Source organism: Hoplias malabaricus, chromosome 18, assembly GCF_029633855.1.
Source record: "Hoplias malabaricus isolate fHopMal1 chromosome 18, fHopMal1.hap1, whole genome shotgun sequence".
Lineage (NCBI taxonomy): Eukaryota > Metazoa > Chordata > Actinopteri > Characiformes > Erythrinidae > Hoplias > Hoplias malabaricus.
The window spans coordinates 10,017,035-10,034,051 of NC_089817.1; the positions used below are offsets into that span (position 1 = coordinate 10,017,035).

Consider the following 17,017-nt stretch of genomic DNA (forward strand, 5'->3'; position numbering starts at 1 on the left):
TGTCGATGTGCGAAATATCCATGAACAAAAGTCCCTTTGTCTTTCTTTCACAAGGTGAAAGTGTGTGAAAACAACAAAAGAAGCAAATCAAGTCCAAGAACAAAAACAAAAACAGCACACGGTGAAGATTAGCACAACTTACAAATGTCCTGCCACAGTCAAGTGCCCTCACCACTCCTCCGCGAATCTGAAGCAGAGTCACGGCAGTTTGAGCTTCAGCACCAAGACGTGTAGAGAGCTCCCAACAGCAGCTCTGATTGCCCTCACTCTATAGCAGCAGGATTTCTCAGTTTAGCCAGATAACGTAAGCCTGCAGAAGAGATCCGTGGGACATCTACTCTTGGATAATCTTCAACTTTGGATTTTTTTTCTCACCATTCCTCCACTTTCTGACTGAGTAAGAAATCCAATGGGACCTGGAGAGGCACAGCACTGGCCACAACTCCAAATTGAACTCACAGTAAAAGCCTTCAGGACCTGCAGTCCACATCTCTGAAGACCTGTGTAACTACAGATGTCCGTATACAACTAGCAGAGTGAATAAAAGAACACAAAACAAGCAGAAAATGTATACAAATCCTCTACATCACATATTTTATACATTTTACAGGTTATACAGGTAAACACTGCCCAGAAGTGCCCAGTGCCCCTCAGAAATCCCCCAAAGCCCACTTTAAAACTGCACCAAGCTCTCCTCAAACCCAAAACTCACAACCCGAAAGTCTAAAAGCAGCAGGAGTCACAGGAGAGTAATCTGGGCCCTTACCGCAGCTCGGTCCCAGCACAGTGCTGAGGTCTTTCCTGACCGCCCTACGGGTCTCCACGGGCGGGGAGAGCGCTCTGAACACCGCGCTGTCGTTGGTGGGCTCCATGAAGAACACGTATCTGGTTCCTGCGCTCGGTCTGAAGCACTCGTCCGCTTCTTGCCACACCAGAGACACCACCGCGTCCCTCCGCAGCCCCGCCGCCTTCACCCGCCACACCTGCTGCACGCGCACCTGCACGCGCCTCCCCACAGCCTCGCTCAGCTCCATATCCAGCTCCAACTCCACGCTCCTGTTCAGCGTCTCTCTCCCGCTCTTCCTCCGCCTCTCCCTCTCGTTCATGTCCCCGCGCAGCCGCTCAAACAGCCGACCCTCGAACACGACCCCAGCGCGGTCTGCCAGGTCACGCACCGAGTCCCGGGGCTCGCAGCTCGGGCTGCTGAACGCAATGACCCCGCTCACCGCCGCCAGCACCAGCCACCGCCAGCCCGCGCACCGCAAAGCCATCACCCGCGGGAATCAGCGCTGAAGAACCGGGAACTCCTCGGCTCTCAGTCCACACTTTTGTTTAGCTCTCAATTTCCGTCCACACTTCCCCTGCACTCTCCGCTCCCAGGGCACACTCCACACTTTAATCCACACTGTTCTCAATCTACACTCCCTGCTACGAGTGGGTGGAGCTGCCTGAAGAGAGAATCCACCACACCATGTGGGTGTGTCAGGATTAGCTCCTGTAACTAACAGAAGAAATTAGAAGAGTCTAAAACATCAGTGAAAAGATCCAGTGAAAGTCAAGTTTTTGATTGTTATCATGAGTCTAAGGTGATGTGTTTAAATTAAACCCCACATTTAGCAGACAATCTTATACAGAGATTACAAAATTACCCAGTTACAAAAAATCTTTTTATCTTTTTTGTTTCTGTTTTTTTATACATCAAAAATCTAATGAACCAATCCAGTCAACTCACAGGGTGGGGTCCTCCAGATACAGGCCAGAGGTGTAAACCTATACTGAAGTGCCAGTGTTGTGACTTCAAAATGGCTGAAGGAAAAGTGGCTAAACAATTGCTAGCTACCAAACATGTATCAAACAAAAACACTCACTTAAAGCTCTGTGCAGCAGACAGAGCTAATGTAGCAATAGTTCCCAGTGAGCTAACCTGCTCTTTATATCTTGATATTGTTGCTTCACTTAAAACAATGACAGATTAACACAACTAAATTTAGGCTAGCTACCCAATATTCAGCTGGGATGAGTACTTATCAGGTCAAAACACCCAGGTTCTAAGAAACATCTTAAAGTTGTAACTACTACACAGGGGGAGACAGTGCTGAAACCACTCTTATGGTACCACAAATAGGCCAAATTTAAGCAATATAATTAAAATACATTGTGTAGTCCTCTTTTAAACCTCATTGGAACTAGCTGCACAAGAACAGGAAGTGGAGCACTACTCAATTTTCAAATCTTTTTTTCATATAAACTGAACTGCTAAGCCTTTGGGGGGGGGGGGACGACGACTGCTGACGTGCAGACTGACCAATTGTTTACAGAGGTTATCGACCAATAACGGTAGCTCGACAGTCAAACCGTCCAATCCGAAGATTTTAGGCTACTTCACCACGCCCCCTTCTCACTCAAGCGAACCAATCGGAGTAGGGGAGGGCGGGACTAGTTTGTGAATGAAACGCTTCTCGAAGTTCTATGTAAACTCTAGAAAAACAAAATCCCGGACGTTTGTGAAATTCCGCCCGGACATTTTTTAAGTCTAAAAAAGAGGACATGTCCGGGTAAAAGAGGACGTCTGGTCACCATAGAATAAGGGCGGCATGGTGGCGCAGCAGGTAGTGTTGCAGTCAAACAGCTCCGGGGGCCTGGAGGTTGTGGGTTCGATTCCCGCTCCGGGTGACTGTCTGTGAGGAGTTGATGTGTCTGCGTGGGTTTCCTCCCACAGTCCAAAAACACACGGTGATTGGTGACTCAAAAGTATCCGTAGAAGGACTGGCGCCCCCTCCAGGGTGTATTCACGCCTTGCGCCCAATGATTCCAGGTAGTCTCTGGACCCACTGTGACCCTGAACTGGATAAGGGTTACAGATAATGAATTGAATGGAAAATCATGAATAATTGTTTTACAAATCTAGAATATAATTACTATTGAAGTATAATGTGATATTGCTAAAAAATAACAATTGTTATTTAATAATTGTTATTAGTACTTAAACAAGAGCAACCAAATATTTGTGAAAACCCTTTTTTTCCCTTCTTTTTCTTTTTGGATGATCCTGATCCTAGATTACGTGATTTGAACTCCAGCTGGCCTCAGACTGACCGGCAGCTTAATCCATCTCTGAATTTTAAGGAAACGGCAGCCAAAGAGATTAACATTGTTTGATGCTTGCTTCCTTAAAGAGAATAAAACCTCAGACAGCAAACAAGGCAGTTGTTTTAAACCTGGACATTACTAATTCATGCTACAAGAAGGCTGGGTGCCATGGTTGTTGAAGGTCATGAGAAGTGAATCTGGTGTCTGATAGGGACATTATAACATGCTCTGAACCAACTGCACCAGGCCCATTTACACAAGTTGTCCATTTGATTCAAACACTGGTATTTTTACACTCCTCAATCTTCAAATGTTCCTGAAGCTGGAACTGATCGGGCTCAGTGGAGTGGAGGAGCAGTCAAATTAACTCACAGCAAATGGAACAAACAGAAGACGAACAGATTCTTGGATTTTACTGCTTCTGTCCAATGTGGCAGCTATTGAAATTGAACCACTTCTGAATCATTCAGAGAACTCGTAAATGTATTATAACATATTTTACTATTTTAAAACCAGATTTTTCAACAGTTAAAACAGAGTTCAATCCTGTTTCCTTGAATAGATACAGGTCTCATAAAAGCTAGGTGTAACCTGCTGCATTTCTCAAAAACATTGAAATGTAGGAGTCAATTGAGAGAATGTTCCTTTTGTCCACATCAGCTGAGGACGACAGAAATCTAGTGACTTTGTTTTCTTCTACTCCTCTGCACAGCTGTTATATATCAGAACTGAATTACAATAACATGTAAACAGATGGCCAGAAGTCCCCCAATCAGCTGCCCTAAACATCTTGCAGTTTGTCCCAGCAGGCGGTCATGTCCGAGCTTGTACATTATTACAGAGGGTGGTGCCAAGCCCAACAACAGACACCTGTAACACCAAGCACATGTTAAGCCCAAACCCACCACAGCCCTCAATCTCAACCCATGCCTGAGAGCAGCAGAGCCAATCACACTGCGCATCTCCTTCCAGGGACCAACCACAGTGGCCTGTGGAGCGGGCAGCTGCGCAGGGGAGCGGCGCCGGCTGGTAGGAGACTGCTGAACACCTGCTGGAAAACAGTCTTCCTGTCCCTTTCAGAAAGAACCACGAGCAACAAGAACACTGCTACATCCAGCCTGCAGCAGCATATGACACAAGCACAGCTGTGTGGACTTCCCCTAAAGCCACTACCCACATATAGAAGACCCTAGTAATGATGGATAACCAGTGCTAATTCAGGTCTCAGTAACAGGAAGGCTCCAGTTTTTTTGTGGGGAGTGTTTTTCTGGCTTAGTTTGAAACTGCTTGACCCAGGGCACGAGAGCTGATGAAAATTACCAACACCATATGCTAATGACACTCACCAGATCTCAAATCAATTAATCACATAAGGGTTTTATGTGATTTTGGGCAAATGTATTAAGACAGCACTTTCCAATCTACTCAGCCTCAAAAGAGAAGGGGCAAAATTGGCTCACAATCTTTTTTATTATTATTCAATGTCACAAACCTAAAAGCATTTTTGGGATTGCCTTTTCACTTCAGAGAGAGATGCAGAGTTGAGATTGTTTGACCCAGACCATAGAAATATCAATATGCATAGATAGAAAAATTCAGTTGCAGAAATAAATCAATCACATTAGAGGCTCAGTCATGCTCTGGAGGACATGGAGCCTGGAGCGGCATTCATTTCAGTGATCATCGGTATTTCAGTCTCTCTCACACCAGTAATCAATGCAGAGCTGAAATTTTGTGGCAGAGAAACTCCAGAAACGTCAGCTTTAGGAAGCATGCCAAAGGTGAGATTACTTTATTAAGCCTTGCCAATGTGGAAGTGTTAAAAGCTTAACCTAAGGTTGCTTACGTCGTTTAACAACAGGTTTATATACTTCTTTTATTTGATTCTGCCTGTACCTTTAGATAATGTTTTATAGGCCACAGATCTTCCTTTAGGGTTTTGATGGCGTCACCCAAGGCAATTCATTGCATTCTTATACGTATTTTTGTTTAAATATAACTTTTATCCATCCTGATATGGCAGAGCTTATTTAGTAACTTGTGACTCATTTTGAAGAGCATCACGCACCTGCCAAAAAATTACAGTTCAGAGGCTATTAGTCTTTCTGCACCTTGAGGGTAAGCCACTATCTTTGACAAGTAATCCAGGAACTCCTTAATCTGAAAAGACATCAGTGTAGATAGAAGAGCTTTACCTCACACAGGATTAACCTAGCACACAGGAACACACTCCTATTCCCTCTGCTGCCTTCTGCTATACACTTACGTGCTGTGTTTCTATGTACTGCATGTACATTCATAAACCACTTCAACGGATACATTTACCTTGCATCTACCATCATTGGCCGTTTACAGTTCACTTATAATATAAATGCATTTTGTAGTTCTACAATTACAGACTGTAGTCTATATATTTAACAGAGCATTACACAGAAGCCTTAACTGCGAAATATGACACACTTTCACTATTGTGTGTCCAAAGGGCTTTTTTTTTGGAATTCTGTAGGGATTATTTCCACACACCTAAAGTTCAATCTTAGAAGTTGGTTGTGTTTCCTGCATCTCACAATCTATCCATCCATCCATTATCTGTAAGCGCTTATCCAGTTCAGGGTCGCTGTGGGGGTCCAGAGCCTACCTGGAATCATTGGGCACAAGGCGGGAATACACCCTGGAGGGGGCACCAGTCCTTCACAGGGCAACACACATTCACTCACACCTACGGACACTTTTGAGTCACCAATCCTCTGACCAATGTGTGTTTTTGGACTGTGGGAGGAAACCGGAGCACCCGGAGGAAACCCACGCAGACACAGGGAGAACACACCAACTCCTCACAGACAGTCACCCGGAGCGGGAATCAAACCCACAACCTCCAGGTCCCTGGAGCTGTGTGACTGCGACACTCCCTGCTGCGTCTAGATCGGTTATACATTTTCTTTACTTGGTAATGACTTCATGAACAATGCACACCCTTTCAGACCTGTAATGTTTAATTGTCTTCTCACAGTCAAATGATGGACAGAACACTTGTAGATCAGGATCACATCTGAAACAAAAGTGGAACCTGATGTCTATTAAAAATGAAAGCTTCAATTTCTCTTGATTAGATTTCTTTGTTAATAATCTTTTTAATGATCATTTTTTAATAATCTCTCTTTATGTAAGTTTATTATCTCATATAGTCTCAAAAATGCATAACTTGATTAACTGGATGTTAATGGCTGCTTTGACTGGAAATGAAGTAAATGAGGGTCTCTGATTTTGGAAAAGTATTTATATAAATTGGAAATCAACATGAAAAAAAAAACTAGGCAGTGGTAGACAACATTCTGCAGAGTGAAGTGCCACAAAACAATTCAAATTAAATTATTATTCATTATTTGCAAACGCTGATCCAGTTCAGGGTCACGATGGGTCCGGAGCCGACCCAGAATCACTGGGCGCAAGGCGGGAACACACCCTGGGGAGTGCATTTAATTATTATACACAAACAAACATATTTAATGCTGAAAAAGATGTGTGAGAAAAGTGCACAAACGCTGGTATGACATTTCACTGAAAGTCATATGAAAAGTCCTTTCTTTTTTTTGGGATTCTTTGCTGCTGCAGTAGCACTCACTGAGCCCTTCTGTGATTCTGCCCAATCAGGTAACTTCCTCTTCGGCATCTGGCTTAGAGTCTGTGGTAATAAGAGATAAGAGATTAAACATCAAGGGAGAAAAACGGAGACTTCTTAATCCAATGATGTAATAAAGTATATGAGAAGTGATTTGACAAAAATGGGAAATGTTTGTAACTTAAAACAACCAGGTGAACTTATGCTAGTGTTTGCTTTTTGAGATATCATCAATAATGTGGCCATCAGTGATGAGGAGTACTAAAATATAATCGCCCATCAGTTACCAATAATTTAACTATTAGATTGTTAGCAAGAAAATGCAGGAAAGGAAGCGTGTGAGGATATTCTTGTCTTCTGGGCTGTAAACAAAGCTATGCTCTAAAGAATCCATGAGGTAATGTCACAAATTCTCTGACCTCTCATTTCTGGCAATGACAAAATGAACAGTATAATTGTATGGTTGAACGGCTTAAGGGCATTACCTGTGAGATGAATTTTAGTTATTAATTTTAATGAATGCATAAGTTACACATTTCCAAATATAAGACTTTACAATGATACTTACAATGACCAGGAGAAGAAGTTCTATATTTTTTGGCAAAATTTAGCTTGGTTCCCTTTGTTCTCTGTTCTTGTTTTTTCACCATTATATCAACTGGCATTTGAAATGTGAAAAGAAATATCTGTGGGAGTGAAAACACACACACAGCAGCCAGCCATCCCCAGCACTCAGGGAGCAGTTGTGGGTTTGGTGCCTTGTTCAAGGGCACTTCAGCTGTGGATTGAGGGAGGAGGCCAGTGCTGTTCCTTCATTCCCACCACCCCCAATTTTCCTGCCAGTCGTGGGAATCGATCCAATGACCTTTCAATCCCAAGCCCTCTTCTCTAACCATTAGGCCACCATTCTAAAGTATCAGCTGTGGAGATTTTGCAGAGTGGTACTTTCACACATGTAGTGCATGGCGGCAATTATCCACATGCTTTTGCCACAAAGCAGTGCTGTGCAGCTTGTGCAGGAGATACTATGGAATATTACCGGTTCTATTCACACATGCACTAAATTTTACCCAGAGTCTTTACTAGGGGGAGTAGCGAGATAAAGTCCACGTAAAGTCTGGGACAAATGTCTTTTCTTTCATACACGCCAGAACATTTCTGAGTCACTCTGCTTGTGTGAAAGGGGCTTACATAAGATGCAGCAGGAAATCAGAGTGACATGTTTTATCCCATGTTTACATACTTGACCACAAAAGATGATGGTGGTTTCACAGTGTGTTGGTTGGTAAGAGCTCCAAATAAATAGTGTACTGATGTACCAAAAAAGTTATTTTTTTTTTATATGTACACTTTATATAACACTTTAGAATAAACTTATATAATGATTAGAATGAGGTGTACAGAAGAAAAAATAAAATAGCACCAGCCTTGAGACACTTATTTAGCAAGAACAGTTGAACAGTCCAGAATTTTTCAACCTAATCTCTGTCAGCCATACCTTTATCATACTGTTGATTACCAAAAACAATCATTTGAACATATGTACTTACCAAAAAAAATGTGAAATTTGATTTAGTGACCAAAATGAACTTGAATTTGATGCTAGCAATACAGTCCAAAGTAAGTGTTAACATTTTATAGAAATAAAACTTAAATTGTTCTGAAGCATTAAACTATAAGCATGCAAATATAACAATTATAAAAGGAGCATTCAAAACATGCTCAGGATTCGCAAACAAAAATAGGTTGCTGCTCTTTACTTTATATGCACACTTCATATAGAATTTCATATTTAAAATCTAAATTGACTCAGGACATCTGGAGAAATAACAGTCCCTGTAGGGTTAGACTGGAGATCGATGTTGAATTTGCAAGACCTTCGAGCCCTCAGATGGCACTGCATAAGAAACTGTCATGCTACAGTTATAAATATAACCACATGGGCTAAGGAGTACTTAACCTAACAGAGTCCTTTTTAGCAACTGGCGAAAGGTAGCATCCAAATGGTTATCAGTGATAAAGCAAAAGTCAACATCTCTCATTTTATGGAGGCGCATCACTGGCCACGGCATGAGTTAGTTGGGCAAGTTGTGTGTGTAAGAAGTTTCCATTGGTGTAGATGCAAACTTTGGGTTTTTACAGAAACATATGCTACTATCAAGGCAACGTATTTTCCTGGGAAGTCCATGGTTATTTCTGCATGACACTGACTGACTTCATTCTGTACATGCTACAACAGCATCATGCAGAGAATAATCAGGTAACAATGACCACAGACTTCTGAGCAGCTAAAGTCTTGTATTAAGCCAAAATGGGGGGAAAAAAAACTCCACTTGCAACAAGGAGTATAATCAGTTCCCAAATAATTAAACAATGTAATTAAAAGGAAAAATGATGTAGCCCAGTGTCCAGATATTTTTGGTGAGTGTTGCAGGCGTCACTTTATAAACATGTTTATATTTACAACATATATTGAGTCAGTTGACAGATAAATTAAGCTTCAAGTTTATTAACAAATCTCTCGCTTTTACTGCATTTTAAAGAATGTTCCAACTTTTCTGGACATAGGGTAAACAACTACTGGAATTTACATAACAAAATAAGACTAACCATAATCTAAGAACAGGGGTCTAAACCAACTTGTAAAGCCTTCCTGAACAGACAAAAAGCCTGTTCTACTTAATCAAATCAGACAAAAGAACATGAGAAATCAATTTGCTTAAGAGAGTGGATATTTTTGTTTTGAAACACATTAACCTGTGGACCTTGAGGGATACACCAGCTTGTGTATATATATATACATATATATATATAAGCCCCCAAAGTGAGCAGGTTCCACATATGGAGCTGTAGGTTCAATGTGGCGTTGTGTCACAAATCAGCAATGGCTTCTACAAATGTGATGAATGGTAATCCGATGGTGGACGTCCTGTGTTGATACAGCTGTGAATGTCATGCAGGGAGAAGCTGGGGCAGAACATTTTGACCCAGAGAGAAAAGTCTCAGAGTTGCTGTCCTGTCATGGACAGTAAGTGTGTTCTGATGCAGTGGATTTCCAGTCTGTGTTAACCTGATGGCATGCATAAGCAGCAGACGGAGATTAGCCTGAAAATTGATGAAGTATTCTGTTAAGCCCTTTCCAGACAGCAATAGCTTTTTAGGTTATTGCCATGGTGATGAAAACAATAACGCAGGTTACAGAAACCTACAATCGGCTGCAAATGATACGCAGGATAGCAGTTAAGTGTTTCTTCTCTAGGTCAAAATGTCCTGCCCCGGCCTCTCCCTGCATAGCACATGCAGGACGTCTACCAGCGGATTACCATCCATCACAATTCTGCAGAAGCCATTTATCTGTCTCTCCAAATTTAATTTCCTTCAGACCTTTGTTTTTTTTCTCTCTGTCTTGCTCAATCTAGCTGGCGCTGAATCGTTAGTGACCTTAGCACTGCTGCTCCCGCTGGGAGCAGATTACTGTTTAGAATCGGTCCTGATACTCACATATTGATAAAAAGGTTTGTGATAATGCAGAACAAATTAATGTTGAAAATGCCATAAAATATGCCTTCGTCATCATTTTTGTTTTAACTGTCATACATTTATAGTTGCAAAACTTTCAGTTATCCCACAAGACATTTTTAGCCAGCTGTATTACATAATTTGGCACAGCATGACATTAGATAACAATAATTAGCTACTTAAGGAGGAAAAACAGATTGCCAATATTACTTTTTCAAAGCAACTTTTAAGCTGTAATCATTTTTCAGATGTGGGCAAATTCAGCATTAGGAGACTCTTATTGGTCTAGCACTGTGTTCCTCCCTAAGCTGGGAATCAAACCCTAGTCTGCCCTATGGAGGGCATTACTTGCCTTCAGAGAAAATGAAGCAGGGTAAAAGATGCCAAATTAAGGATGGACAGGTTTATTTAAACACTTTAGCGATGCACTGAAGGGGGAATACTAGGTTGAAGCTGATAATGCAACTAAAAGTTTAATAAATGGAGGATTAGCTTTAAAAGGGAAATATAACTATACATAGATCTAAAAGTTCAAAGACAACTCATTAAGCCAAACAATCCGATCATCTCATCATAACGATAGCATGTTAACCTCCTGTTTCAGTGTTAACCGTATAAAATGTGATTTATCTGGAGATTTAAGCATAACAAATTTAACATTGAGATATACAAACAGCAACAATGTTTAAAATATCCTTCCATGCAAGTTGTTTTATGACATACATAAATTGCGGAAATCAGAGAAAGTTTACGGGAAGAGGGTCTGAAAACCCAGATGTGGCGACAGGATGACTGTGAGAGTTTAAGGGCAGGCAGGGGTCAAACAAAAGTCTGGCACACCCCCTCAGCTAAGCCACACTACAGCACTCATCTCGTTAGAGCTCTCTGTCATGCGCCCATCGATCCCGCCACCTGTGATTAGTGCTGGGTCAGAGGTCAGGCCCCAGAGGTCTCAGTCACAAATAAACAGAGCACTTCACGCTGCAGAGCCATTAGACCTACATTATCTCTGCTGTTGTTCTGTACTCACATGCCTAATTTAAAGCTTTCCTTTAAAGAAGGGAAAGTCCTTTGAACCGTGAAACTTGAAACAAAGTCCAAACTCAAACTGGAACATTGTCTCAGGAAAGAGTGCATTCTTCATTAGCAAGTAATTATTAATCTCCACACGTTAAGAATTAAGTTCCACCAAATTTCAGTGTTAAAATATGACAACATGTGATCGGTGCATTAGTACCTTAACTGGTGAATCACTAAACAGGTCCTCTGTGTCTTTGTCCAGATTGTCCTCGTTCCAGGAGGCCAGTTTCATTCCACTGGTGTAAGAGGCAGTTGTGGATGGTGCCACAGCCGCTGATTTTGAGCAGGCATCAAACCTGTTTGTGCCCAGATCCTAAAACAGAGGGTAACAATGAAAAGTCCCTGCATACTACATACTGTTCAGAGTAGTACAGACACTTCCACACTATAAAATAATCCATCCACCCATCCATCCATCCATCCATCCATTATCTGTAACCGCTTATCCAGTTTAGGGTCGCGGGGGGTCCAGAGCCTACCTGGAATCATTGGGCGCAAGGCGGGAATACACCCTGGAGGGGACGCCAGTCCTTCACAGGGCAACACAGACACACACACATTCACACCTACGGACACTTTCGAGTCGCCAATCCACCTGCAACGTGTGTTTTTGGACTGTGGGAGGAAACCGGAGCACCCGGAGGAAACCAACGTGGACACGGGGAGAACACACCAACTCCTCACAGACAGTCACCCGGAGCGGGAATCGAACCCACAACCTCCAGGCCCCTGGAGCTGTGTGACTGCGACACTACCTGCTGCGCCACCGTGCCGCCCATAAAATAATACAGATAAATAAAAAAATATATATTGGAAAGCTAGCATGAGCACAATTAAATTTATCTTTAGAGTTTTAATGCTTCTTTCTCTCTGTGATTTATACATGAATTGCAGAATGAGACTGTTTTATAAACATTTATCAGTTGCCAGTTCTTATGATCAGCAGCTATGAAGTGTTCAATACCAGAAGATGACATGATACCTGATGTTTTAAGGGTTAAATAAACCACAACAGAAAAAAACAACATGAAGCCATCATTAAATGTATTGCCATATTCTTCCATTTCAAATCTCTGGCATCAGGAAATGAATAAAAGGGGACAGCTACAGTTAGCCTTATTTACATCACTGTAAAGAGAAATAATCAAGGAAAGAAGTAATGAAGTTCATACATCTGGCATAGGCAGTTGGCTGAAGAGCTCATCTTCACTCATGTCCATACTGTCTGGCTCTGGCTCAGGCTGCTCAGGCTGAAGCCCTGAAGTGAGCGCAGAATTGGCCCTGTCCACCTCAAAATGTTTTGCCTGAAAGAAAGGCAAGCAACTGATTTTCCTTATAAAATCTCATTGTAAATCATTACTGATTTGTAAATCACCATAAATAATGCCTGTAAGTCTCTCTTTATCTTTCGTTAGAGGCACAGAAAAAAAAATGTGCCACTGGGACAGTGCACTGAAGTTCAGACAAGATGGGGGAGAAAAAAAATAAAAATAAAAATGTCCAGGGCTCACATCTGGAGCAGACTCTTCTGGACCAAGACGCTCAGGAAAACAGATCTGCAGTAATCAGTCTGAGAGGAGGCACCAGATGTCAGCCACCGCCTTTACTGCCCCTCCCCTGTCTTAATGGAGGTTTTATGAGGTGACAAGACAGAGATCTGACTCAAAGAAGCAGAGGCCTAATACACATGGTGTATACTCTTCTGCTCAGCACAGGCATTCGGTTTCTAAATTAAATACACTACATAAAAAGGACCAAAGTGTAGAGGATTTACTTTAAAAGTGTGTGCCTGTCAGCACAAGATTAAAAATGAAACGTAAAGACATAGTATAATATTGAAAATAAAATGACAAATTTAATAGGACTTGTACATTGTTTTAAATTAATGGCAGATTATACAGACAGATATTGACACAAATAATTAACAAACAATATTTATAAACTAGGTGAGGTATAGAGGTATAAAGGGCTAACATTTTTAAACAATAAACAGCAATGGTCACAATATTCAGGCGTTCCTGGGATTAAAAATTAAGACTTAGTAGTACACTAAAAAGATAGCATTATGCTGCCCTCTGTTGGTGGCACCTGGATTGAGCATGGTGGCATCTAATGTAAAAAATTATATATATATATATATGAGCAGGTACATTGACATAAGGCACACTTCACTCACCTGAGGCTCAATCCAGGTGATATTGCCCTGTGCTGTTGGTGGATTGGGCGGAGGGTTGGGAAAGCCTTCCCTCTGAAGTTTAGTAATGGAGAGGCGGAGAAGAAAAGTGCTGATCTCCTCAGGCACCAAGGCACGAATGCTCTTGAAATCACTGAGGTCTAAATAAACAAAGGTAAAAACAAGCAATCTTTAACTGTGTTATCCCACAGAACACCCCCCAGCCTCCTGTCATGAGATGGAATGACTGCAGTACATGAACAACATAAATATTAAAACTCATTAGCATGTTTTTACTTAATTAAATAATTAACCAAGCATGTCTTTTACATTTACGTAACAGGACAGTACGCTACCTGAACTGAAAGGAGAGGAGGAGATGATGTGCGTGACAGTGTTGAATACTGAAGAGGAGAGACCAGCCCTCTCTGTGTCCAGTGGATGGCTGGCTTTCAGAGCCTGCAACAGATGGGACTCCACCACTGCCACTGGCAGGCTTCGAGTATCAGCCACCTGCCGCTGTGAAAAAAAAACAACAAAAACAAATTCAACACATTAAGGCCAAACATTTGAGCCTTGAACATTATCCATGAAGGTTTTCACTCCAAACAGACAAGAATCCACCTGATTCTACACTTTGTCAGCTGGTGTCTCTCCGCTCTGCTTGATTAAAAAGCTGCCCTTTGCAGATAAGCCTTGACACCACTGATGAGTTAATGAACTAATCAGAAGGTAAAGACTTCAATAACTTGTGTTATTGCTCTGCAAATATGCTTGAGAGTAATATCTACAAAGTAATATTAAAGTTTAAGGAGTTTACTAGTTAATAAATGAGGTCAGTTTACAGTTGAATTGGCAAATTCCCATAAGTAAAACTACAATACGTCTCACCATGCTTTTACCCTCAGTCTGGAAGAGTCGATATGATATAGCTATGCTGTCAGCTAGAGGCACAGCTGAGGACCTTCTTGAGTTGGCACTGGACGGCTGCACAAGGCATGGGGCAGCAGAGCTGGTCGCTTCACCCTCCTGCAGCAACAAAATCAGTTTATATGAACATACATTATTACAATGTGAACACAAGTTGATAGGTTTTTATTCATTCATTCATTCATTATCTGTAAGCGCTTATCTAGTTCAGGGTCGCGGTGGGTCCAGAACCTACCTGGAATCATTGGGCGCAAGGCGGGAATACACCCTGGAGGGGGCGCCAGTCCTTCACAGGGCAACACACACTCACACACTCGGACACTTTTGAGTCACCAATCCACCTACCAACGTGTGTTTTTGGACTGTGGGAGGAAACCGGAGCACCCGGAGGAAACCAACGCGGACACAGGTAGAACATGATATGTTTTTAATTTTTTTTTTTAAATATATAAATAATTTGCGCAAAGCTGTAAAAAAATAAACATTATTGTTTGTGTGGAAAGATGGATTCCATAATTGTGAAAGCATCTTTTTATTATTATTATTGATTGACAATGAAATAATAATAATATCAACGTGAAAAATGATCAAAACTCAAGGCAGACAAACTACACTTTTACAATTCAGAATAGCAGTGTGTGCAAATACTTTTACAGTACAGTAAAATTACAATAATACAGATAAACTTCTGCATAAGGCCTACAGTGAGCTCTACCTGCAGGCTGTGCATCTGGCAGAACTCGGTGATTGTCTGCAGCAGTGGAGCAAGCATGGTCGCTTTTGCCTCAGAAACTCCGTCCACTTGCTTCAGCTGGTCAAGCATACAGGGCCTTCCCATACAAAGAGACACACACCAAAAACATATAATCACTATTTTGATCACATTTTAATCCGCAGTCTGAGGTCTGAATCTGTTTAATGTAGGTCAAGTTCTGGACCTGGGTGTGTTTTCTAACCACTGCATCGTCTGCGCACATGCACCATATATGAAAACATTTCAAGCAGCAGATTCTGGATATTAGTGTTGTGAAATTTTGTGAAAGTTTCCAGAGATGATTTGTTTACTGTACTTTTATTTATGTGAGATATTCACATATTTTGATTAACCTTCAGCATAATTGTGCCATACCTTAACTTGGCCATGTCTAGGAGGATTTTATTGGTGGCCAGTATGGCCGGGGGGATATCCTTTATGCCGGCCAGCTTCTGTCTCTCAGCTACCAGCCTGCCATACAGCTCAGCCTTCAACAGAAACAAACAGAAAGAGATATATTCAGGGAAGAATAAGGTTTCATCATGAATTTCAGATATACATAGTACAGGGGGTCCTCGACTTACGACGTTGATCCGTTCCTACGTGGCGTCGTAAACCGATTTACGGTGTAAGTCAGAACATACGTACATACTGTACGTAAATAACATACTGTAAGCACTTATCCTATCCTAACACCTATCCTCCATTACGACGCAAAACCACTTAAGTCGAAACAAGGCTTTATACAGTCAAGGCTTTATTAAGTCCTGTAACTCGGGACTGATGTAACCCGAGGACCTCCTGTTTAGTAATATTTTGATTTGTGTACAGTACCTGTAACTCCATTTCTCGAGCAGACACAGGAGGAGGTTGAGGTTTGGCTTGTGAAAGTGCAGGAACTGACCTGAATTAGAGTAATGACCTTAATTGTTAGCTTACATTAATAAAAGATATAAATATTTTAAGTTCATGTGTCATAATGTGCAGAAATTTACTTCAACATAAAGACATTAAGCGCAGAAATGGCACACTGACAGCACATGAACAGCATGTAGGACATATACCTGAAATCAGGAGTCACTCCCTTCTTGACCAGTTCATTGGTATCTGCCTGAGAGCGGAGATTTGCTCTCTGCAATAAATATAACAGAGTGTGGATTAGGAAAACAACTACCAATCTACACAGTGCCCGACTTTAAAAGGACAGAAATGCCACAACAAAGAAGTGAAATGACTAATATACTTACTGGAGCTGTGCCTGGTGGAGAGGTGTCTTCAACCCTGGCCAAAGATGGCCTCGTATCTTGGTTTCTGTTTTGGATAAAAATAATAATAATAATAATAAATAAATAAATGGTTACGTTGCTACCTGATTAATAATAACACTGCAATTTACAGGTTAGCATGTTTGCCTCCCAGCGTTGGGCTCTTGGGTTAAGTCCTATCTTGGTGTAGCCTTGGTGTCTGTGTGGGATTCCTCCGGTGTCTCGGACTCCCACTCCCAGTCCAAAAACATAGAGTTTCGGTGAATTGGATTCTCTAATAACTGTGCTGGTGTGAGTGTATAAATGTGTGTTGTAGTGAATGGGTGAATGTGTGTATGTCCAGATATAGATTGGTGCTCTATCCTGGGTAATTCCGTGGTGCCTGATGCAGCCCTCCAAGTGGACAGTCATTCCTAGCTGTGGGTGTGCTGTGAGCGTTTGGCCAGTATGTGTGGACTGAATGTTGAATGGAATGGCATTAAGTGCTATGTTTATTGTAAAGTGTCCTTGGGTGTCTACCAAGGTGCTATATGTGTACCAATAAATTAAAATCAATTGGTGGAAAAATAACATGTAGGAAAGCTACT

At 41.6% G+C, this 17,017-nt stretch overlaps 1 protein-coding gene across 1 annotated transcript in view; it reads right to left on the reverse strand.

Annotated features, from left to right (window-relative positions):
- Nucleotides 1-6,110: 6,110 nt before the first annotated feature.
- Nucleotides 6,111-17,017, reverse strand: part of wrn (WRN RecQ like helicase) — a 28,093-nt gene continuing 17,186 nt past the window's right edge. The window contains exons 26-36 of the mRNA XM_066651349.1: nt 16,413-16,476; nt 16,230-16,297; nt 16,000-16,069; nt 15,541-15,653; nt 15,127-15,241; nt 14,373-14,510; nt 13,838-14,000; nt 13,485-13,642; nt 12,481-12,612; nt 11,466-11,621; nt 6,111-6,772 (exon numbers count right to left, since the gene is read on the reverse strand). Coding sequence (XP_066507446.1) covers nt 6,656-6,772; nt 11,466-11,621; nt 12,481-12,612; nt 13,485-13,642; nt 13,838-14,000; nt 14,373-14,510; nt 15,127-15,241; nt 15,541-15,653; nt 16,000-16,069; nt 16,230-16,297; nt 16,413-16,476 — 1,294 coding nt within the window. The 3' untranslated portion in view covers nt 6,111-6,655. The remainder of the gene's footprint in view (nt 6,773-11,465; nt 11,622-12,480; nt 12,613-13,484; nt 13,643-13,837; nt 14,001-14,372; nt 14,511-15,126; nt 15,242-15,540; nt 15,654-15,999; nt 16,070-16,229; nt 16,298-16,412; nt 16,477-17,017) is intronic.